Here is a 25,818-nt window from a genome sequence, read left to right as displayed (position 1 = left end):
CTGAAAAAACAGCATAATTATTGCACTATCCTCCAAAAAATTCTAATATTATACATTCACCAGCCTTTATTTTCAGATAAACCACATTAGTAACATTAAAACACACACAGACTTTGGCTTTAGATTATCCTCTCAATGTATTAATAGTCTCCTTTCCTGAGAACTTCCTGTTCATAGCAAAGTTTTTGGTTCTAAGCAGAAACTTTCTGCCTCTGTCCTAAATCCTACTGTTCATCCACTAAAATGACTGCACCAGATTGCTGCCATCTTTTCTGGAAGGATGACATAACGTAATCCAACCACCTTTTGATCAAGTCTAACTGAAACTTCAAATATAATTTTAAAATTAGATAACAGCTAAGACGATCTTTTTCTTTGGTAAACTTCATTCTAGCACTGACACCACATTTGCTTTATTTATTCATCATTACAGTATCTGTTTTAGTCCATCCACAATGCAAACTTACCAAAGCATCAAACACTAATGTGTCAAATGTCTCACTCTCAGAGTTCTCCATCATTATGTTAAAAAGTGCATCCAATGTATCTTGAAGAAACTACAAATAAATACACAAGTTATCACATTTTACAGGAAAAACGAAATTTTGATTTCACACAAGTTTTTACAGACGTATTTGCTTTCATTCATGTATTTTAAAAAGCAATAACATTTTAAAAGTTAGCCAAAAAAAGAAAAACTTAACATTTTGTTTTTCAGCACATTATTTTAGTTAAGTTGATAATCTATACACCATATCACTCAAAATAGAAAAAAAAAAAGGTCAGAAATCACACTTGGTACACCCAAACGGGGAGTTTAATCTATTATAGTCAATGAATAAAAGTGTGTTTCAACACACAGTCAATAGGACCATGCAGTTTCTGAAAACTGATGTTTCAGAGCACAAACCAGACAAGCAACTCAGTCTCATGCCAAGTAATTCAACTCATCCTCAGTAGTTTTGAGCTGAGCAATGAACAGCGCACAGCATATCGCTCTTCATGACTGCATAAACTCAGACCCACAATTTCAAATGAGAGCATACATGCAGGCATGGGAAACAGAGCACACAACCTTCTGCCCCAGCCCAAAACCTACACGCCTCTAGCACTGTAACAGAGGAAGAGTCTTCACTAGCCAGTTGGCTGGACACCCTGATCTGTGCAACACAAAAGTAAGAGCAGATTAGTGTCAGGGTATCCAAGTTAAGCAGAGGGATAAAAGCTGTTTTACACATGTATAATTACAGTATTTCTTCCCAGTGACACAAGTAATCCATGCATGGCCCAGAGATACTCATCAACACATTCAGTTTTATCAGCATGGGATTCTGTGTCCAAGCATTTTCTTCTACCAGACGACACAAAAATGACATGGGTTCCTCCAAGGCAGAATGAGAACGGATCATGGCCTCAGTTTGTATTTGTTTTGGTTGAGAGAGGGGTTCAACATGGATTGTTCCGGCAAGTATGTCTCGAATGAAGTAAAAATGTTTTTTGTCTTGTAGACGAGACAAGGTATAGCCGGGGAAGAACATCTGAACAAATAGAAGGCAACTGCTTCCTGAGACTGCAGCTACAAAAAGATATTAAATACATTGTGGGAGTGACGGAAAAACAGCCCGACTCCCACCTTCTTCCCTTGAAAATTTTATCTATGCAATGAGTTGCCTAGATCAAACATGGTTGACTTAGACTACCTACTAAATCCAGAGTTAAACCTCAGGAATTAACCTCTATTTAGCAGCTCACTGAACAGTGCTGAATTCTATGCTGAATGCCAAACTTCCTCAAAACAAATGAACATGGACCCACAGTTCATGCTACTAATACTTGAAGATGAAAAAACAGAAAAGCCAGCTTTTTTGCAGCTGATTTTAGACCAGTTCTGGGGGAGAACCAGCTTGTAATTTCACTACAGAATTTTGAGGGGGAAAAAAAAAATCCTAGAATCATTAAGGTTGGAAAAGACCTTTAAGAGCATCGAATCTAACCGTTAACCTAGCACTGCCAAGTCCACCACTAAACCATGTCCCTCAGCACTATGTCTACACATCTTTTAAATACCTCCAGCGATGGGGACTCCACCACTTCCCTCGGCAGCCTGTTCCAATGCTTGACAAACCTTTCGGTGAACAAATACCCAATCTGAACCTCCCCCACCACAACTCACAACTTGAAGCCATTTCCTTTGTCCTGTTACTTGGGAGCCCGACACCCATCTCACCACAACCCCGTTTCAGGTAGTTGTAGAGAATTATAAGGTCTCGCCTCACTTTTCTCCAGACTAAACAACCCCAGTTCCCTCAGCCGCTCCTTGTAAGACTTGTGCTCCAGACTCTTCACCCACCTTCACTGCCCTTCTCTGGACACGCTCCAGCACCTCAGTGTCCCTCTTGTAGTGAGAGGCCCAAAACTCAACACAGGATTCAAGGTGCGGCCTCACCAGTGCCGAATACAGGGGGATGATCACTGCCCTAGTCCTGCTGGCCACACTATTGCTGATACAAGCCAGGATGCTCTCTTCAGCCGTCCAGTCTTCTTCTGAAGACTGTCATCTTGAAGATGACAGTCTTCAGCTGTCCAGCTCGTCTTCTGGCACATGGGAACAGTCAACCCTACCGTCACCATCATCAAGCTCTAGACAGTCAAAACACTCCCTAACATACAGGGCCACACCACTGCCTCTCCTTCCTTGCCTATTCCTTCTGAAGAGTTTAGAGCCATCCATTGCAGCACTCCAGTTATGCAAGTTATTCCACCATGTTTCCGTGATGGCAACTGTATCATAGTTTTCCTGCTGCACAATGGCTTCCAGCTCCTCGTTTGTTGCCTGTGCTGCGTTGCATCAGTGTAGATGCACTTCAGCTGGGCTACTGATCCCACCACCTTTTGGGAGAGAGAGAGAAGCCCTAATTCCTACGTGACCATTCTGAGGTGCTTCTGTGGTTTTTAACACACCAATAACCCTTGCATCTTTGCTGCCTCATGGATCTCCATCCCATGCCTCCACTGAGACGGCAGACCAAAGGACCTCACTAGCACATGATAGACTTTTCAGTCCCATTTGTTCAGTTGAAGAACATGTGCAAATAAAGTACATTTAACCACCAGCTGGCAGGAAGGGAAGAGTAGAGCATAGCTTTGACAGGAGAAGTTTCTGTCTTGGTTTGAAGAGAAGTAGTACTCTCAGATGACAAACACTGCCTGGCTAAGTCCCTTTAAAAACAAAGGATGGTTAGAAGCCCATGTTATGATCAATCAAGTCTTCTCACATTTAGGCATCATATATTGACTTTCGTTACTAGAATTCATTTTAAATTTTTTCACAAGGACTTCATGTAACAGCAAGAAGGACACAGCATAGATGCCTTTGTTGTATAAAGTAGCAGGAAAACACTTCTCAGGTAGGGAGCTAGTTCTAGACTATTAGTTTGCATTCTCTTATCCTATAGACTCTATGCACATTCGTAGTCAGAGCTTCTGTTAAAAGGGAAGAGAAATTCTCTGTAAAGAATAGAAAGGAACAGTTACAAACTAGGTATTATGAACATGCCAAGTAGTCTACACAAAAGATTTTCTGAACACTGCTGTAACAGATGGATAACGTAAACAGTGGTCTTCTAAAAAACAAGTAAGAATGCTGAAGAGAGCAGTATTAAACATTCACTCTTCTGTTCTATGCATAACTCAAGTTCTGCTCAGATCCCTATGCAATAGGGAGAAGGGAGTGTGATTTCATACAAGTCCTGCAACAGCGCAGGGAGGGGTGAGCGTGTGCCAGCTGGAGAACTCACTCTGATACTGCTTTTACTTAAACCTCCTTTGTGCCGCATTCTGGTACTTCTAAAATCACCAATATCCATCAAGCAGTAATCTGCTGTATGCTCTCTGAGAGCATACATATCCTCTTTAGAGAAGAGGAAAAATTACAAATGAGAGAACTATGACAATGTTTGGCAGAAGTGAGTATCAGTGTCAAGTTTTTAGCTACCAAATGATTCACAACAAAACAGCAGCAGGTAGAACCATCCTGAAAAACAAATCATGTGAGATAATATTTTCACCCTACTCAATAAAGGATAGTATCAGCAGTCTCAGATGTTTTAAGTTACTTCAAGATGAGATATTCATTATGCTTCTATTAACCAAATTGAAATCCATTGAAGTAAGAAAACACCACTACAGGCCCTTAAGGATCATGTCACCAATACATTACATCTTTTGACACTCTTTTAGATTTGATTTATTACACCACATTCAATAAAGTCCCAGCCTACTCTTTTCTACAGCTAAATCTGTTTATACATAGGTCTCTACAATCACTCGGTAGCCTTGGAAAATGCAAATAATTTGGCTCAGCTAAATATTTTCAGGAGAAACAGCTTTTTTTAAAAATATCAGCAGCACACAGTAGGATTGCATTCCACATCCATATATTAAATATACATTTAATATTACCATATACAAATTCCAAGACGTTTTAATCTTGCAAAGAAAAATGCCCTTTGCCTTCATGTATCTGTATATAAGAATTCTCTGAAGTGCTAAAAAATACACCCTACATTTTCAGAAGTTTGCATTTTACATGTGTTTTAACAGTACTCAACATCTGAAGTGTTCTTGAGGGCAGGGAGAAGGGCATTACCATCCTGAAGGCTGAGAGATACCTCGTTACAATTTAATGTGTGAGGCTTGGCAGGGGAACAAAAAACCAAAAACCGAAAGATATGTATACCTCGAAACATGGGATTCAGCAAAATCACAATACCAAATTTAGTTTTAAAGTAATTAACTTGTTACCTTAACCACTTCACCACCATCAACTTTCATCAGCTGCTTCAAATTCTGCTGCAACAGGTTTGTGTTAGATCGCCATTTCAGAAGTCCCAAGAGATCAACTAGGAATAAGAAAAACAATTATATCATGCAGGATATTTACCCTCACTCACATCCCATAAGTATGTTCAGGACAAATAGGTTTACTGGAGCCATTTTCACTGGACAACGATGTTATTTCGAGTATACCTCTGATACTGCAGAAGCCTAGTACAATACTTCTGTTATGAAAGAACTCTGAAAGGCTTTCAAAAAACCAGCCTGCTTTTGAAATGTCAGCATTAAAATCTAGGCCAAGAAAGTCTGATGCCTCAGTTTTAATTTGTTGTACACAACAGTTGTGTGTTTAGAAAAAGATGCCAAAATTAAACTAGTCAGCCACCAACACAGTTGTAGCTACAGGGCCATGACTCTTCCAGCATTAACATTACTAGCGTCTTCGCTCTCACTGAATAAACCAAAAAGAAAATAAGGCACAATGCAAGGCAAACAGTTGCAAACTAAGCTAATTCAGTGGAAAGCTGTCTGTTTAATAACTCATAATGCCCAAGATTTCTTGGTTGCTTGGTTTCTTCCAAGTGATGGAGAGCGAGGGTGCAGATCAGATCACAAAAGCGGGCAACTGCAAATGGTCTTGTCCCCAGATCCCATATCCCACTATTAAGATCATGTCACTTCAGCATTCACTGATAAATAAGGCAATACAGAAGGCAAGCTCTCTCTTTTTTATTAGTCATCAAGAGCTTCATTTTTCAGTTTCGTTTAAAGAAAACTTCTCACAAGGAACTCACAATTGGGCTTCCCCTGCAAATAAGCACACTAGGAAATATGAACAACAACACTGGAACACCAGTAAGTTAAACCCACATTTGTAAACATGCAACCTGAATTGCCCACAAACCCAAAACCCCAGGTGCATCCTGCCTCATCCAAACTAGCATCAGGGAATAATTCCTCCCTGCCCCATATAAAAGTCAGTTTTCAGCACAAACCAAACTATCCATAAGCCATCCTCAGCAAAAGCCCCTGAAGAGAGACAAATACAAGGTTTTAAAGACTGTATACCTTCAGTTTATCCACTGGATTACTACTGCACATTACCTCCCACCCCAACAGGGGTAATATTAGGCGAATTCTGCCCAACGTAACTCTTAAACAGTAAGGACAGACAGCTTCTCCAAACCAATACCCCCTTCATTTCTTTTATTCAAACTTTCAAAGCAGCCAACAAAAGGTTTACCAAGGCATACATCCGCAGAGTATATTCTGGAAATTATATGCAGATACCCAGAGCAGCTGCTGTTCTTTCCCCAAAATCTTTCATTCCAAGCAATAAATAAAATTACTTCTAGTGAAGTGGACTACAGACCTCCTTAGGATAGATCCCTCTCTGAGCAGCACTCAAACCAAGCCTTCTTATCATCTCTTTGGGACTAGAAGCAAAGAATGTTTTACTACATTAAATATCTGAACTATCCAAGCCCTCAATTTTTTTTAATTTTGAATTAATATATCCTACAAGAAGTCTATAGACTAAAACCAAAGTCTTAGAAACTCAACATTAACAGAAAAATTTCTTCTGGAAGAAAGCAAAGATGCCTCCAAAAGTTACCCAAAGTGTTTCATTAATATGTTTATATCAGCTTTCCACCACTGAATCTGGTTTCAGTCTGACTTCTAGAAAGGCACCAGCTTGACAAAAGCAACTATCTGAACAAAAGCCAGCCCACAGACTATCTTTGAATGGCATTGTGTATTGCCCCAAGAAAACAAACCCACATGTACTTCCAGCGTGATGACACAGCAAATGCTAAATGAATATACATATGTGAAGAGAAAATGTCAATGCAGTCCAACTACCAGAAAGAGAAAAACAAGTTACCGTATACAGTAAAAATGTGCATTCACTCTGTCACTGCAAGCATTAACCCCAGGAAAGTACCACTCAGTCAGTTAATCCTACTCTTTTAATAGGTCTAGGTATAAAATAATACAGGAAGTAGAACAGGATAAGAATGTAAAACATTATTTCAGCCCACAGTAAACAGTAATTACTGTAGTCAGCCTAGGTCAAGTGAAGTTTATGTGATCAGAAAATAATCAGAGGAAGAAGACAGAACGAGGATTTTCAATTGCAAAGGGCTGGAACAACCATCTAGCCTGCCAAGTAGCCAACAACAACTTTATTTGGGTGAATGTGATTTATGATTATATTGACTCCATATGAAGACTTTCTTTTACATTTTATTTAGCACTTAGAAGCAAATGGTCCAACGTCCTGGTTATATACTTCCTTTCACCTGTATCTGTGCAAATGTTTCCCTATAGAGATACCCAATCTTTTCTCAAAGCCCAGTCACTGAATTGAAGTTAGATAATATTTCCACTCTAATTAAATTTCCACGTGTTCTTTGAAATCATCTTCCCTCTTGACTTTCAGCATTTGATTTTCCATTCTTTATGACTTGTTTCATTTTAATTCTGTATTTACATCTTCATTTTTATGCCATTGTAGCACCTGAATTTTTCGTATCACGAGTATCGCCTTTTCTTTAAGTTATCAGTTTTGCTGAATGACTAAGTAAAATTCCTCTCAACTGTTTTCGGAAAGCCTAGTCTCCTAGGTTCCTCAAAGTCTTGACTCCAGATCAGTAACAGTCACTGTTATGTAGAGGTTTGAGTCCTTCAGGCAGAAAAGAAAGTATAGGAACACTTTCAGTAAGCCTTACAGACAGACTGGATGCTTCAGAACAGCAAATACATGGGTAGAACACTACCCAGAAAGCTCTCTGGCTACTGGTCATAAGAAAAATTCTCCAGCAAGCCCATTAATGCAATTTCAGTTCTTTTCCCATAACCTTGACAATCAGCTTGAGAGTCCTATAAGAGGCACTGGTAAGATTACTGGTAAAACCACAGGTAGTCTTCATGTAGAGGGGGATGTTGCTTTTGATGCCATTTTGCCCGTCCTTCTGTATTTCCTGGTATCTCCAGCTTCTAGTTGACAGAAAAAGACGGTTCAAGTACCAAAACTGCCTTGCCTATGCAGGAAAAAACATGACCTCAGTTTGTCACAGCTCAACAGGCTACTCAGAAGAAGGAAAACAAAATCAACACACAACCCTGACTTGGACATGACACTAGAAACAGATTCAGAACAGGCCATTATCCATTTACCCTAAGAACCCAAGGCCCAACGTTTCCCCCTCCAGAGGTGTCATCAGCTGCAAGCAGATATCCCACAACATATGAGATCAAATTTCTCACATGACTTAAAAAAACCCCACAAAACACACAACACAACAAACCAACCCAAAGAAAACCAATAAAAACCAACCCCCCAAAAAAAAAGCCCAACACCACCAACTTGGGGTGTCTGCTGATGCATTCAGTGCCCCACAACATGTACACAGTAGAAAAGCAAGCATGAGGTATCAGAGTCAACCACCCCCTAGAGAAGGTGGGGATCCACTGCCACTTTGCCTGTTAATACATCAGGTGACAGCAGCACTGTCAGTCATTAAATCACCTCACACACATCTCCATAGCTTGAGACAGTTTCATATCAGTTCTTTAATTCCAGAGTTTTATCATAAAAGCTCCATTTCGTTACATAAAAATGTACTTGATGTTTATGTCAAAGTGTTTCTTCAGCCCATGAAGGACATACTTGTGACAGAAAGTCTTGAGAGCCAAAGGAAAATACAGGCATGCACTGCCCGAGTCCTGTAGCTATGGGAAGAACATCGTTCTCTTCTGCCTCACATGGCAGAGCAGAATCTGGCCAAGAGGCAAAGTCATGATGAACTGAAAGTTCTGATGACTCCAAGAGCTGATGTTCTCACTGATTCCTGAGGAGGTTGGGGTTTTTTGTGGGGTTTTTTTGTTGGGTTTTTTTTGTTGTTTTCTTAAATGGTCCTTCTCTTCAGCTTACACTGCTATTCTTCCTCAAAATTAAATGCAAATCCTAAGAGAAGGCCAGGAAATATGTTGCTACCAATATATTCTGCCACAAATCACTAACAACTGTTCAAATGTTAATTAAGTAGATATTTCATACTGCCACTTTCAAAGAAAACAGCTGAAAGCCTTAGCAGTGGCCAAGTTTGCTATTTGAGACTTTTCAGATGCTAAAGACATCAATTACTAGCAGAAAAGCCACATTTGTAACTTCCAGTTGGTAGAGAACTGAAAGCAAGTGAGTTCAAAGAGCCTATATACAAAAAGACAGTCTGCAACCCCAAATACAATGCAGAAAGAACCATATAATCTATTAACATACTTTCAGAATTACTAAAAGTAAGCTTTAAAGCCAATTCTAAGATACTTATGGAGGGTGAAGGAAGAACTATTAGATGACCAAAAGAAGAAAATTATGTTTTGGCTCAACATTTTGGTAAGTGAGGATAATCATACATTTTTACTTATTTTTTTAAGAAACTTAAAGAAGAATATTAACCAACAATTTTACAGAAGTTAAAATCAGCTTCAGAAACTGTAATCTGAACAGCGTTGCGAATTTTTAGATGAAACTACTTGATACTTGAGGGAGGAATTTAAAAAAGAAACAAAAAAAATTCATTATTAAACTGCTTAAGGATACAGGGTGATCTTGCTGAATAATGTCAAAATACTTTGAAGAAAGAGAAAAGGCTTTGGCAACTCAGAAGAAGTTTCACAGACAACATAATTAACAGTAACATTAAATAAAGATTAAAAGTTCAAAGCAAATTATTTCTAAATTAAGCATGAAACAATGCTCAGTCTTAATTTTAATAATAGGTCTGTGAAAGCAACATCAATATATTGATCACTATGAAATACTTCTAACTACTAATAAGCACTAGGAAAGACTGAGAAAAAAACCCTAATCAGATCACAAACAAAAAGCAGCTCAATTCCACATGCTAGTTTCTGTTCTACGAAACCTCAAACCCACTGTGTTACTGTTGAGCTATGATCCCATCTTTGCTGTGAAATTCCAAAATCATTTCCGAATTTTTTGCTAAACACTCTCCTGGGCTGCAAGACTGCCAGACTGCAGTGAATCTGGTGTGCTCTGAATATGAAATACCTAGGATGTGCTGTAAGAGAGATGCCACTGAAAAATACTGCAATAAAATTGGCATGACTTCGTAGTCAAGTCACAGAGTAGTAACTTTCCCCCTGGAGAGAGGAGAAGTCATAAACATGACAATCCAATCATTATCCCCACGCACCCCTGTCCCAAGCCCTGCTCATCCACAACCTCAGCTCCCGACAGATCTGCCCGAATTAAGCCCTCCCTTCTCGTGAGTCACGAAGAAGTGATCCCTTTCCCTGGCATGACTCACATCCCAATGACCCACCCACACTCCCCAGTCTACTCCTCGCGCAGCAACAAGACCAAGGAACCGCTCCATGGCAACGAAGTACAAAAACTACAGAGAAGGCACAGTTTGGAAACGTGAAATATTTGCTTTGGTGGCTGCCATCAGCTCCACTCTCCACAGCCTTTGGATGCAGTCAGCCAGCTGATAAATACACATGAAAAATGTACATAAGGCAAGTTTTAAAAGGAGCAAAATATGCCAAACTCCATTCCTGGAACTCTGTCTTCATGAGAGGACATGTGAACATGACAGCGACCCCCATGCAACGCATTCTCATGCTCACATCCCTTCTGCCCAACACATCACAGCTTTCTTCGGGCATCAGGTATGTATATTGCACCTTGGAAATAACATAAACCAACTTATTTGGTAGCAGAGCCATGATATTACCTACTCTTGAAAGCAAAAACTCATCCTCTTCCTTACTGCTGTCATTCATACCCAGAGAAGTAAAATGCCACAGAGCCCGTTTTCAGTATACTTCAGTATTGTCTCAACTACACAGCAAACAATATTCCCATTTCCATTTAATTTGGATTCCTCTGTTTCCTTAGAGGCATGTACTGCTCTAAAGCAAAACAAAGTCCATGGGCAGAGAAGAGGCTGGATCGTACATACACTCAGTAGATGCTTTTGCTTCATCCAGACAACTTAATCCAAGACTGCGCGGCAAACAACCCATCATGCACTCACAGAGGAAGGTGGACAGAGAAGGCAGGCAAGTCAGTACATACAACCCCACTCCAACTGTGAGGAGCAGAAGCTCCAGTAGTTCCATGAACTTACCATTCTGGGTAAGTTTTGTTGAACAAACTAGAGTAGAAATCTGGAAAGAGTCTTTGCTGATGGTGCAGCTTCCGAGGTTCTGCATGCTCTTCCCTGTTGCAGAGTGTCCCTTTTCCTCCAATTCTATTTTAGTGGATGGCAGACTTAAATATGTCGAGGCATCCTCCAGCTTCTTTGCTTCGGCCTACAATAGTGTTTTAAATACGATATGAAACAACCTTAAAATATCTAGTGAAAAGCCTTGGTAATAATAAAATTTTATTATTTACACTGGATTTTCTTAGGTTTACTCCAGAAATTGAGCTATCCAATGGGTCTTTAACAACAGTAATTTAGCACTAATTTGTCTACAGTTTAGAGACAAAAGGCTAGGGAAGTAACTTTCCCCAGTCATGATAACACACATAAGGCTCAATAACAAACACCTTAAAAATTAAAACATGCCCAGTAAAACATACTCCAGGTTTAACAATCAATCTGCCAAATATGCAAATCGCACAGTACTTACTACTTAGTTGCTTGATCTAACAGAATAGTCTATAACATTTTTCTATGCAATTCTGTAACAATAATTCACTAAAAGTCAATAGTACTCACACTGAGCTAGCTACTATGGAAAAACTAAAGTATCTCAAAATTCTACCTTGTAAACTATAAGGTCATGTTCTCCATCTCTCAAAGTCGTTCCATCATATCTCATGAGCTTCACAAATGCTAGGGCAAATATTTTCTCAGATTTATCTTTGGCTGTTACAAAACAAACAAAAAAGCATAATTAAGTGTTTAATACTAATAGAGACAGTCCATCTAATCTCAAAAACATGAGTAACCTATAAATGAATGACTGTAGTTGATATTCTCAGCTGGAAAAAAGGTACAAGAAATTGGGAGAGTCTTCTAAACGCAAGCTAGAACCAAAAATAGAAAAATAAATGCTTAAGAATCTGACCATGGCAACAGCAACTACATGCTTAAGATTTCTATGGTCCGTGTGTTCATTTAGAAAGCTGAATTAAGGTAACACTGTAAAAACAAAACAGGAATTTGATACATTTATAACATTCAGGTCTTTTGGAGTTGTAGAATTGCAGAATGGTTTGGGTTGGAAGGTACCTTTTAAGGTCATCTAGTCCAATCACCCTGCCATGAGCACGGACAACCCCAACTCAATCAGGTTGCTCAGAGCTCCGTCCAACCTGACCTGGGATGTTTCCAGGGACGGGGCATCTACGACCTCTCTGGGCAACGTGGGCCAGAGTTTCATAACCCTCCTTAGAAGAGTGGCAGTGCTTGGTACCCAGAATAATGATTTAAAGACGAGCACTGAGATCTCATCAGGGCTCTATCATTTATAGGGGGAGTATTAGAACCAAAGCAGAAACTGGATCCATAACTGCAGACGAAGTGCCTAAGTTTCTGAAAGCTGACCCACTCTACAACTAACATGAACTAGATAATTAATTCAGTTTACTCTCATTGTTCAAAATCTATGAAAAGTTAAGTAAAAACAAAGCAACAGGGCAAGTAGAAATCACAGAGTAGGTTAAGACTTAAAACCAGAAGAAAAGTGCAATCAACTTGAGACAGCTCAAGCATCCTTTAAGAAAGCCCTACAGCCGTAAGGCACAGCCTCTAATTAATATTTAAACCATGGCCAACTTAAAAATTTAAGTCATCATAAAAATATTTCTGACTCTTACAATTTGTAGTCCACAACCATAATTTTGACACTAATGACAATTATTTTCTGCATATTGTTTTCATTGGTAAGTACCAGTCTCTGAACTAAGTACATCTTTTATTAATGATCAATTCGCAAAATATACAGTTTCAATTAAATAACTGCTATGGGGCAATGTACTACATGTTACAAAGATAAGTATTCATGTAGAGTATTACACGTCTTAAAATGCGTCCAGTGGACACAACCTGATTAATGCTTTTGTCTACGCATTTATTCTACAGCAAAAAAGTTCTGCTGCAGATTTTGAAACGCTTTTGTCTCAAGCGTTTCAGCCTCTACTATCACGATGTGGAATGAACATTAGCACAACCAGGGCAAACCCCCAAACTTTACTACAAAACAACTGCTGGCAAGTGGAAGATGTCTAGCTCTCTCAATCTGATCCTCAACAGTTCAAAGTATCTCAGCTACTAGCAACATTACAGGACAGCTGAAGAAAACCACAAGCTCTCAAGTATCTTTTAGACCAAAATTACTTCAAAACCGCCACAAGTCAGACTGAGAACCAGAAACCAAATTTCTTTATAGCGAAATCTTCGATTACTGATGCTGAGCCCACTGTAAACTCTTTCATGTTCCCATTTCACACATGAGGTTGCTAAGTATCTTTACAACCCCCCACCCACCTGCCTCTAAGATGTACACTACCACAACCCTTTCAATTTCCAAATTTGACTTGGAGAAATAACGGGACAAAGGAAAAACTTGACGTCGATAGGTAAGAGCGAGGAAGATGCAAAAGGGAAAAAGAAGCTGAGATGCTAATAAGCAGGCAAAAAACTTCGCCGCGCACTAAAAGCAATTACAATAGTCAATTACAGATGAGGAACGTTATGCCTCTTTCAGCAGATTTTGGCACCAGACACTGACAAGAACAATAATGGAAGGGGTGAACTACTCACAGTCCTGTGATGATCTATGACGGAACGTGAACCTTAAATGACTGCGATTCACATCTTCAATGGGGATTGCAACCTTCACATATCAGGAAAGAGGATGGAGAAAGAAAAAAGTCAGTATGGTATCTTGAAACATCATCAACCACTACCAAATCTCATCTAGGCATCTTTCACAATATGCTTGGCTCTTTCAAGAAGATTAATGTTTAGTACCAGCTTCATTTTGCCACAGAAGGCCTTGAAAGGTCATAGATTCCCCAGGAAAATCACCAATTCTTGCACCGAAAGAAGAAATGAAGCAAGCGTTTTAAATTAACTCACAAGACATGCAACTTCAGACACTGGGCTGTAACCTCAGAGCCTCACCTACCTCTCCCCCCAGCTGAGGAATGGGCCCTCTTGAGTTTGACTGGTAGAGGTGAACTTGATAATCAACAGCAGCAAAGCACAAATTTTTAACATACCCATTATCTATGCAACACTTGTACTACATATACAATTAGCACACCTCTGATCCACAGGTAACCAATGTGCAGAGATTTAACCAACGCTCTCCTCCCCCTGTATTTTTGCTAGAGCTGTCATATTTTCAATCACACTTGCATTCCATCTCTGTGCTGTACACTGTTCCCCAACAGTACATCTAGATTTCTGCCATTCCCTAGCAGCCACTTTCTGTCTACAGATGCAACATGAGCACCTTTGAACTTAAAACACCGGTGTGGGGAGGAGCGTCTCAGTACACATATACTGCTCCCACTGACTACAGCTAGACAGCATGTATTTTTATAAAGCTAACATCAACCTCCTCTGTAATATTGAAACTTGGCATTTAAGCTAAAATGTTATAACCCAAGAAAATTCAGCAAGCTTAAAGTAAAATCAGCCAGATTCTAAAATACTGATGAGTTCAACACTATGGCAATTATGTTTTAACCTTAATATCCTGCTTGTCTAGGTCAACTTCATAGAAATAGAGTAAGCCATTCCTAAACAGATGTCAGAGTGCTCCTGTAACAGGAGTCTTGACCAAAAAGATGAAATGAAATAAAATGCATTATTCAATGAGATCTATTTTCCAGCAGTCTCTGAAAGCCTTCCTTAGTTGAGCTATTCCTTTCATCCTGCTAAACACGACTGCAAGCATCAAATTTCCCTAGTTTTGTTTCTCAAAGCTTTCCACTGAAACCTGTATTAATTGCATATTAACCCTCACAGAGGAAGTTACTGTAACAGTTTATATACCTTTACAGTCTCAAACCAGCGAGGCTGCTTTACTTGGTAATATATTACTGACTTGTACTCTGAGATGGCTTCATCACCAGCGCCAGGAAAAATAACACTCTTGAAAACACAAACAAAAGAGAAAATGTTTATGTCTTTCTTAAACACCACTTTCTCATTTAAATAAACAAAAAAAATATAGTGAAGTACATCAAAATAAGACAGACTGGCTCAAGCTCAGAGCTCCTCATGAAATGAGTATCAAAGTATTGACATGACAATATGTATTTAGATATGACAAAGGAGAAAATTTTGTTGTAAATAAAACCAGGGACTTAAGTTGACAAATATAGAGAAAGAGGTTGAAAAGGCTTAAACAGATATGTACCAAAACCAAAGAACCTCAGATGATAAATACTTTAATACCTCTAATCTTTTGCCATCTTCATCAAAAACAGATACTGTAACTTCTACATTCTTTGCTGTTGTTTTACTGCCTTTGTCAAAATCTCCCTGAACCAACGTTACATAGATGTCATTACGAACATCACCTAAAAGAAAAAGCACATCACAACGTTCTTAGCAATTTTCACGGTATACCTATTCATTTGTGAAACCAGTGATGCACAGAAACCACCACCAACATGTTTTAGTAACAGCAGTCATACATATACATGACAAAATATTTAGAAGCCACGGTATCTTGAACATTCAAAACTAGTAGTACTGAAAACAGCTGTTTAGCTAAAATTGTGCTAAGACTGGTAAAGAACTACCAATTTATAGTGCAGCAAGCTGAACCTAAAACCAAAAAAAATCACGCATTATTTCTGGACTGAAAGAATACCACATCATCATTAAGATTATGTGCCATACCACTCAAAAAATACCTCAATTCCTTTTTTCTTTTATTGTTAATTTGAAAGGATGAATTTCACCACAGTCATTTATTTTACCATATACACAGATATTCTGCAATTTAAAGCTATTTCAACAGCCTACAGACATCTGTTTAACTTGCTACATCAGGAAGTGGTTTAATGTTTCTTCTGGCTTGGGGGTTGCAGGGGAGGGTTGTATTTAGCTTTACGTCTTAAAATGGACTTCCACTACACTCCAACTGAACTGAGATTTTGACAATTAATTGTGGAAACAGGGGATTTCCAATAATTTCATGAGGCAGATGGTTTACGTGCCAACATACGATTATAACAAGCAGAGGTGCTGAGGCACTTGCACCATACCAGATATATAGTGAAACCACTGACAAATGCACAGTCAGCAACCACAGGGAGAGCTGGAAATGGGATGTTTTTTCAAAATAGCTAATGGATCCTCCAGAGCCCATCGACCTGAAAAGGACAGTGCAGGGTTTTTTCTATAGTCTGTTGCTTATGGCTATTTTTATTCTGAGAAGCACCACTTTTTTGGGGGCATTTTGTAAACAGACTTGAACAACCACAGAACACGTATTAAAAAAAGACAATATGGCTTGCTTTCAAATACGTTATCCGCATCTAGTACAAACCCTAAGAGGTCGCTCTAAATCACATTTGCGCATCTCTAAATCAAGCCTGATCTTCTGAAATAATCTTCCTCATTTGGATTCACCATAGGATATAAGTTTTACATACACCCTTGCTAGGGAAAGAATATGAAGTATTTCTTCTGTACATGTTTTTCTTCACTGGAAAAAGATAATTTCCCCTGTCACTGTGAGATCACGTCTTGGGGGGGGTGAAGGGGGGGATGGAGTTAGTTTATTTATGCAGCACATATGACGGGTATTACCAATGTATTTTACATTTATTTTGAATGGGACAAAATCCTTTGACAATCCATTATTTCTAATGTACACCATACCCTAAATTCATCTTTTATTTTTCCCCAAAAAACTTCCATACGTACAGATATTTAAAGAATGTTAAAATTTAGCAAAGCAGCATTAATTCACACAATGGCTTACCAGGCATAATAATCTCAGGAAACCCCATTTTCCGAGCCACGGCTGTTGACCTATCCACTAAGTGTGGAAACTCTTTCCTAATCTGATGGATGTCTCCCGGAAGAAGTTTCAAAGTCACCCACAAACCTGTTGTATAAAAACCACAATTATTAAACTGGGGTTTTCTTCTAGTTACTAAAGATTTCTTTTTACACATTCTAAAATGTAAGAACATACATTAAGGTAACTGCTCCTCACTTACAAAAAAATACACTTTAGAAAGTATTTTAAAACACTCAAAAACACCCCACCACTTCAAGCAGAAACGTAAGTACACACACATTATGTCCGATTATAATAGACTTTCTGGAAAACTGTATAAAAACCTCACCTGGAAGCTGACTGGCTAATAAAAACCCTGAGAAACTGGAAATCTGTGCAAGATAAGGACTTGGGCCTTTGACTTTGCAGCAATACCATCTAGAAGGCACCTTTGTAGGGAGGAATTAGGTAAGATGTTCAAAAGCAGATGCATACAGCTTCCCATACACAGTCTAAAAATTTCAATAGAACCTGACACCATCCAGAAGAAAAACAGGTTAGCAGCACCATACAACATAAATTGGAAGAAGGAAACCCTTGGTTATCAACTGGACCCACTGGTCTAGGCTGTGAAAATGGAAGCAAGTCTATGGCGCCCATGGCATGAAGCCAGAGTGACCCCAGAAGAATCCCACCTCCTCACAGGACCTTGAGAACTAGACTTCTCTCATCACTTAAGTCTTCCCACAAAGGGTGGAAATATAGTTATTAAGCCGTTAGCAGAACTGCCTCAAGCTTTCATCTCTCCTTTGAACTCACAAGTTCTTTCTCATGAAACACTATCTTCCACAAGAAGAAAAGAGAAGTGGCAACACTGATTTGAATGGAAAACCTTAAGTATTGCAATCAACCAATATTGAGATGCCAATAAAGACAGCACCAACAGCAGATATGTACCCTGAATTGGTTCATTACCACCTCCCCCACAAGTTGTTTTTACTGCACTGAGCACAAAAATCTACAGCATCAGCTTCACACAGTTGACATTTTTCTCTTCAGGAGCAGAAGGTGCCACTAAAAAGCTGCTGCTTGCCAACTAACCTCAGGCTCACTTGTAGGAAAAAGAAAGATACCAAAGCTGGGGGGAAGTCTTACACACTTGGTAAAGCAACTGGCAAGAAAGTTTAAGCACGAAATAATTACAGCAGCAATTTGCAGAAGAAAATCCTAAAATTAAAATCTAGGGAAAAAAACCAAAAAATATTCACCTATAAAACAAATCGTAGGTTATCTTGTTATACACACAATTAGCTATGCATTCATTTTGTATATATTTGGCAGCTAGCTTTCTTTTCTCTTAAAGTCTCTTATAAAAGGCTGTATGCTGACTTGTTTCCAGAGATGGTAATAACAGCTGCTATTTCATTAAACAGTAACTGTACCTACACTGACTGGCTAAGCAAGAACTCTTAATCCTTTTCCGTTTCCCTGAGTGCCTTTTGTAGGGAAAAAACCTGAAATGAATCAAAAAAGCTAACATGTTTCCTCCTTTCTGATACACATTGGTTACCTATGACAACCGGGGAGAAAAGCAGATCTAAGTCTTCCTCTTTAGCTAATGGACAATTTATAACAGTTTACTTAGATTTTTATTTGCCATTAATTAGTAAAAATCAGAAGAAAGCATGGAATTTTCCTTGGGTCTATTGTTCAGATACTCCCTACCAGCGATACAGATATTCACACACACAGTGTCTGGTGGAAATGCCGTGCTGGCCAGCGTAGCAGAGACTCCAAAAAAATACTGCAGCCAGCAGAGTAACAGCTGAGCTATCGCACAATTCACTTTTTAACTGGCAGGCACATTATGATCATGAAGTGTTGTATATACACACACAAAAAACCCCAGCCAGACTTCGGAAGCTCACTCAGTTGCCGCAGGGGAAGGCATCAGCGGGGTTGCCTTGCTCTACCACCCCCGAGCCCAGGCGGGTGCGGTGCGGGCGGGAGCAATGCCCCGGTCTTCCCAAGAGGGAGCCAAATGCTGGGAGCACAGCCACGTAGCGGAAGGATAAGGCAAAGGAAGGAAAAGAAGAGAATATCCCTTCCTTCAACCTGAGGAGGCCAAAGTCCACAGGTCAAGGGCAGGAGAACCGACTCCCAGAGTCATCATTTCCAGTACAGAAATATGAAGATGTCCAAGCGATGGACAATGCAGAGAAAGGACAGGTAACCTACAGAGTTAACACGGGGCAGGGGGGGAAAAGGTGCAGGGCTGGGGGGGAATAGCAGAATGAGCCCTGAAGGAGGGGGAGGAGGGGGAACAAACCGTGCAAACACGTTTCCTATTACCAAACAGCACCGAAGAAGCGAAGGTTATATTATGCACCCTTAATCCAAAATTAAAATCATCACATGTTGCAAATCAAGTGAAGAGCAGTTTTAGGCACACCGGTGTATATAAAGAACAGTACATACCCTGACCCTTGTGGTTAACTTCTTTAGCAGCAATCACTTTGTTTATAACAGTCTGAAGGAAATCATTCTCCCCTGCCACCCTGGGTGAAAAACGGGATGATATGTTCAGCTGCTTGTGTCGAATGGCGTCATCCAACGCTAGCCTGGAGGATGCACATGACGACCAACACCAGGAAACAAAGGGTCACAGAAAACCAGAAGTCACAGTAACAAGGGAACACACAAGATCATATCATAGTTGTGACAAAGAGTATTTATTAGTCAACGCAAGACAGAGGACAGGAAAGGTAACAAGACAGACAGAGGAAGATCATTAATCAGAAGAACGCTATCTACCACAGAGAAGTACAGCACACTTGCGTTGTTACTTCTCCCTTCAGGGACGTGCGAGCACAGGCCCCAGGAACACTTTGTGAGAATAGGAAGGATGTCCCCCACCTGAGAATCCCCTGTTAAGCAGTGAAAACCTATAGAGGCAGTTTTCCCTTTCGTACACGAATAGTAGACTGGCCTGGCAAGACCTCCAGGGTCACTTCTGCCATTCCGTAGGTAAGCAGCAGTGCATACTGGCTGAAGGCAAAGCTACCGTAAATCTCATAGAAATGGCATAGAAGAAGAAAAGCAGGCAATCCAAACGTTCTGTTAAACTTAATGAATAAAACGAAAAGATGGAAACTATAAATAAACAGAAGCATTAAGTGTCATTTAAGTAATCTTGCCAAGTGCTTTTGACAGCCATTGTGTTGGTGGCTAGTGAATGAATACAAACAAAGATATGAAAACAGAATTGCATGTGGTACAACAGAAGCAAAGCATGGAATGAGAAGAAAAATGTGTCTCATATATAGTGCAAGTCTACGTTGGAAACAACGACACCAGTATTCATTGCATGTTTTCACATTATCCATAAGCTTTGGAATATATTTTTTCAGAAGAATGTTTTAATTTAGTGTGGCAAAAAAAAAAATCATATCATACATCTCTTCAAAAAGCTGATTTATATATACAGAAAAAATAAATCAGTGTTAATGGAGCAGAAAACTAGATGTTCCATTAGCATCCACTTTGATACACAAAGATTCATTTTCATTGAATACTTCCACACTCACTAAAAAATAAGCTCGCTATTGTTTACCAGACAGTAAACATATCACGAATGCACTCTTCCCTAAAAACCCCCGTTTCCCTTGAAAAATTGAACTCTTCTGATTTTCACATGAACAGCCTCTATACCACTCCAGCAACACTGATGCATACAAACAAAACAGTTTCAGACATGAGGCACCCACCCGCTCAGCTCCCTATCGCACCTGCAGACCTTACAATCCTCTCAGTAGCCCTACATCTTCAAACCACAGGGGCTCCCTGAATTAAACCTATTTTCCAAAATAAAGTTAATCTGACATTATTTCAAGCTTTTTTTTTTTTAATATTAAAAGCCTCCTGAATATCCATTAGTACATTAATCAAGGAATTTAGCTAACATAACTATGTTTTACCTTTTCGAACAGATGGCAGTCAAACATTTCGCACAATGAGAAAACTAAGCATTCATATTTTACACACATTTGACTTATCCCTCCTACCATTCCCCACTTCATGGAATAAAAAAAACCCCAAAAAACCCTATGAACTAGAGACGGAATGAAACATTTGCCAAACATTCTCTTTTGTTAGTAAGCTTTCACTTCTAAAAGCACTTTCTCTGCACACATCTACATATTCACAAAAATCCAGGCTATTAAATCCATATTTCTTCATACGATTTTGTGGCTTGAAGTCAAAACTGATCTTTGATATTATTCATATGTGTCCGTACTTTAAAGGACACCAACTCCATATTTGCTAATAGCCAGTTTAATTGCTGTAAAATAGCATCTGTCAAACTCCATGTCAGCAACCTTAGAGTCAGTGTGGAAAGGTTTGCAGTTTTAGATGACTAAAAACAAGACCAGGTCCACATAGCAGACTGGTCTCCTTGATTCTGTGAACCAGCTGTAACAGGAATATGCAGCAGACACATCCTCTCCCTTACTATCCAACCAAAGTACCTAAGGTTTATGGTACGAGTCTCACATGATAAAGTTGAACCATAAGAAGATGCTGCAGGAGGTATATCAAGCCATCCTTCAAATTCTCAACTTTTTTGTTTGTACTCCAATTACTGTGGCCCCTACTATGGAATTATATCTACTACCAAGAAAGAGATAAATGTTATCATTTACTAATTTCACAGAGGTCACCTGCAGCGGATGTTGGTAATGCTGCTGGTCTTTATCGCTCTCAGGCAGAGATAAACCAGCAATGCACTCTTAAGAATTTCACCTCTTGCATATTATCACCTTGATATCTTTAAAGAAAAGGAAAACAAGACTGCAGAACTGGGAATGCATACTTTAAATGCAAGTCTTAGAAGAAAACTGACGTTTCTGAGGCTATCGCTGTTATAACTAATGGGAAATTACCAAGAAGTAGTATTAGTAAGTACTACTCAAGATAAAGTATCACACTGAAACAAATTAACTTCAGAATATCTACAGAACACTTCTTCCAACCAAAAATTAAAACTCTTTGTTTTTTTTTTTATATGAAAGTTAAAATCTTAATTCTTCCACTTCTGCTTATTCTTTTCAATTATTCCCTACTTACGGTTGAAATGGTATGAAGTGCTGCTTGTCCTCATCATCAACTTTTCCATTAATTATGTCAGTAACATCCATTACTGAAAACAAAAACAAAGCGTACTGAATTAAGTGATCAACATGGGAAGAAGGGTGCTGAGGGAATACCCTGGGGGACTGGAAGCCATGGTGACTCAGAAGGTCAACTGTGCAGTTTCAGAATTTTCCTGTAGAATACCATCATGTTGCAAATAACCCTTGGCATCTCTAGCTAAATCTGAGTCCTGAAAGCTACAGTCAACTCTACAACACAGCAATCAGTCCGATTAACCAGGACCTGGGAACAATTTTGAGTCTATACAACCCATCGGAGTTTCACACACCCAATCTTCTATGCAAGAATATAATGTGATACAGACAGATACAGCAGACTGTATCTAACTCAGTTACCTGCTACTCCAAAAGGTCGCCGCAGCCCAGAGGTTAGCTTTCTTGTGTTGTTGTCCCTCAGCTCCATCCTGCCCACTCGCACAATCTGACAGACAAAACTGATTTTTTCTCTTTTCAGGTCTTTGCTGCCCAGGTCCTAGAAATAGTAGTTTGTTCAGATTACTTTATAGTAATTGAATTCCAAGTACCATTTTAGTAGGCAGAAGGTTTGCTGCTCAGAATTTGCCTTCGCTGCGCTAGCCTCTAGCACCATGACAAACTGCCCTCAGAGTAAAGGAGTTTTTGTAACAGTACTTAAATGTCTTATCTTGACCTCTGTGTATATTATATGCTTAGGAGGCCAAATAATTTCTAGTAAGTTAAAACTTCAGAGAAACTTTGGTTTTAGCCAGGTGTTAGGAATTTTTGGTAGCGACTTAGGAGAAACGCCTCATGTGAGCCTTCCCCAGAATCATTGCCTGCACAGGTAATTCTACCCTGTTTACATACCAATCATCACATTCCTCTGTTATTCACAGGCTATGAAACACATGCTTTAAAGTTTGCCAGTTGAAGGAAGCCCAACACACTTACGGTGAATACTGCTCGAAGATTATGCAATCTGTCTATATCTTTGGGGAGTCCACAGCTTGACCATCGCACCAAGTAGTTTTCACTGAAAAAAGGAGTATTTTGAGGACTTTGTTTAAATGGCTTCCTTTAACATAAGCAGATAAAATCAGCTTGAGAATTTACAGAAGAATATTTTAAATGCAATCTACTTATCCTAAACAAATTAACATTTACTTAGCAGAGAGCTGGCATTTCCTGTGTATATAATTTTATAAAAAGCAAGCAACTCTTCAGCAAAAAAAGTCTAAGAATTCCTTTAATGAAGCAGGGGACGTAGAAATCAACCTCGGTGCCAAAGCCGCTGCTACGCAAGGGCACACAGCCTTGCAGGTGTGTTCACGTCTCATTTAAGCTCCGCACTTGGGGAGCCACAGGCACAGCGTGATGAGGAACGGTGCGACTCAAATCTACCCACAGTGAAAGGACTTGCCTGATGCTGTCCTGAACACAACAATGAAATGCTGCTGCACTATCAGTTCCCAGATGACCCTGTCCTACACATTTCACAGAAATTTGACTTTCATATGCCCTCTCATCCTGCGAAAGGACTTCACTGCCATAATTGAGTAAGCGCAGATTAGGGAGTACACTCAGGAGTACACTGACCTGATAAATTTTGATTCCAGTGGATCATACAGAGACATCAGGACTTCAGCATCTTCTCCTATTTTACAGACTACATTTTTTAAATTGACAAATAAAGCAAATGAAGGAGTTGCAGCAAACTTGGCTTGTCTGTTGATATCAATATTCTGTTTCTGAGACTGTAATTCAAGAACAGAAGAAACTTAAGTGTAACTTAGCCAAACAAATATCCAACCACTATAAAACTTTCCTAAAACCTTTCAGACAGAAGACAGGTTTTCTGTTGAGTGTCTACTCCTGTGATCTTTGTTTGTATTAGGATCTATGATGAATTACATTTCCCGTGTGGAAGTGCCACAACATAATGAGAAAGAAAAAAAAAGAAAAAGGAGGCCGGGGGCAAGGGGGAGATGCCTTCACATATTAAAAAGAGAGCTAAACAAATGGAGGAAAAGACAGAGCCTCAAACAGATCTGACCAAAAAAAAAAAAAGGAAGTTTGGTCTTTGCTTTGTCTGATTCTTGCACTCTGTACCTGTCAGAAAAGTAAGACAGGAGAGAAAACAGTGCCATTTGTACAGGTGAACTACCCCTCAGATTTTAGCTCCCATAATCGTTCCACAAACTACTTTATCTAGGCAGAAGGAAGGAAAGCACAAAAAGGAAACCAGCTGAGGCAGGGACAAAGGACGAACTTTGGATGCAAAAATTTAATAGATTAAATCCCATTCAAACCAGGATATTTTTACACTAAGTTTGGTAAGGGCTGCAAGTGCGTGTATGGCCCATTACAACTCAACAGGACACAGTAACTCGTTAAGTTACACTAACACACTCATGAGCAACTCCTCAGGAATACCATGCTCCACTAACTGCTGCTGACACAAGCAGGACTCCTTACGATTGGAAGGTTCTTCCTTTTAAAAATAAGGTTTTGAATTGCAAAGCAGCTGACTATTCAAATCTGAGAAAGTCTTTAAATTTGTCTTCTGTTTTTCAAACAAATAAATTTTCAGGATTAGCATACAGAAATCACACAAACATAATGAGGACATTATTCTACTTGATTCTCAAAAATAAAACTCTCATGACAACCTAACGTACAAACCTGCTACATGTGCATCTCTGCTATTAACCTACAAACATAGTCAACTTACAGGTCTTAACCATAAACTCTACTAAGACCTTTAAAGGATGAAAAAGACAATTGAACAGCCTAAGACATACACGTTCTTACAAAATGTTTAAGCCTGATAACACTTCATAAACATATCAAAGTCTTCACTACCAATGCTAAAAATAACGGTTCACAATCTTACGTTTCAAAGGGAAAAGCTACTACAGTGCATACTACATCTTACTTTTTCCTCCTGTAGCCTCTCTTCAACTTGCTTAGAAGCTATTTCATGTGCTCTGAAAAGGCTAATTGTGCTCGTCTGTTCTGGATCCAAAATATTGCCATCTTCATCTCTAACGACCAGATCTAAGTCAAGAATTCTAAACAAACAAGAAAATACGCTTGTGAATTAACAGTGCTCAAGTAAGTGCTTAAAAAACATCTGCCAATTGTTTAATGTTAAAGTCATGCACACACAACACACGACGGAAAGAAATTATTTGATACCTAACACAATTTAACATGTCACTAAGCCTGGAGATAACCATCCCTGACTGGAAGTCACTTTTTCCCACAGCACAGAAAGAACCAATGAACAGCTGGAGAAGCAATTTCTTAAACAACTAAATTTGCAGGAGACTTTGTCTCCTCCTCTGATTCATCTGACAGTTTGAACAAAAAACTACTACAGTCACATCGCATGCAAATAGGTCAGTTCATTTCGTCCTGCTCCACATTCTCCTCCCAAGCAGGCATATTCATGCTTTAGTTTAAACCTACAAGATAAAAGAAGGCATAAGTTTTTCCCTTTATTTAGAGCAGAAGCCAGATTTCTGTCAGCAGGGTGTTAACGTCCATGATTACCTTCTGCAGAGAGGAAGGTTTCTGCCGTAATCAAATCCAGTCTTAGGAAAGACCGTTCACATTTTCTCACTTTACTAAAGTGCTGGCAGCAGAACCAAGGATTGAGAAAAAAAATCAGTTCTAGGCTGATCCACATTTTTCAACCTATCTTCCCTAAGACTGACCTCCTCACCTCTGTTTCAATACATGTGGTCTCTATTTTCTTCTAACTCTGTAGTCACTTCTCACGATGGAGCTGCTG

General features: G+C 39.3%; 1 protein-coding gene across 10 annotated transcripts in view; it reads right to left on the bottom strand.

Annotated features, from left to right (window-relative positions):
• DOCK1 (dedicator of cytokinesis 1) overlaps positions 1 to 25,818 on the bottom strand; it is a gene marked incomplete at its 3' end in the record, with an annotated part of 322,821 nt that overhangs the window by 255,096 nt on the left and 41,907 nt on the right. For 4 of the 10 annotated variants that reach the window (XM_082001999.1, XM_082002006.1, XM_082002004.1 and 1 more), the window contains 14 exons: positions 24,958 to 25,093; positions 23,619 to 23,776; positions 22,974 to 23,055; positions 22,401 to 22,536; positions 21,979 to 22,051; positions 19,330 to 19,409; positions 16,831 to 16,956; positions 15,291 to 15,415; positions 14,886 to 14,984; positions 13,644 to 13,716; positions 11,641 to 11,744; positions 10,998 to 11,181; positions 4,804 to 4,901; positions 468 to 557 (listed from right to left, as the gene is read on the bottom strand). In XM_082001999.1, the coding sequence (XP_081858125.1) occupies positions 468 to 557; positions 4,804 to 4,901; positions 10,998 to 11,181; positions 11,641 to 11,744; positions 13,644 to 13,716; positions 14,886 to 14,984; positions 15,291 to 15,415; positions 16,831 to 16,956; positions 19,330 to 19,409; positions 21,979 to 22,051; positions 22,401 to 22,536; positions 22,974 to 23,055; positions 23,619 to 23,776; positions 24,958 to 25,093 (1,564 nt within the window). Of the gene's footprint in view, positions 1 to 467; positions 558 to 4,803; positions 4,902 to 10,997; positions 11,182 to 11,640; positions 11,745 to 13,643; positions 13,717 to 14,885; positions 14,985 to 15,290; positions 15,416 to 16,830; positions 16,957 to 19,329; positions 19,473 to 21,978; positions 22,052 to 22,400; positions 22,537 to 22,973; positions 23,056 to 23,618; positions 23,777 to 24,957; positions 25,094 to 25,818 lie in introns of all 10 variants that reach the window. The other 6 variants (XM_082001997.1, XM_082002000.1, XM_082002001.1 and 3 more) reach the window with 5 other exon arrangements.

The sequence above is a fragment of the Phaethon aethereus genome (genome assembly GCF_964289735.1).
Source record: "Phaethon aethereus genome assembly, chromosome: 7".
NCBI classification, from domain to species: domain Eukaryota; kingdom Metazoa; phylum Chordata; class Aves; order Phaethontiformes; family Phaethontidae; genus Phaethon; species Phaethon aethereus.
This window is presented reverse-complemented; position numbering and strand designations above follow the sequence as displayed.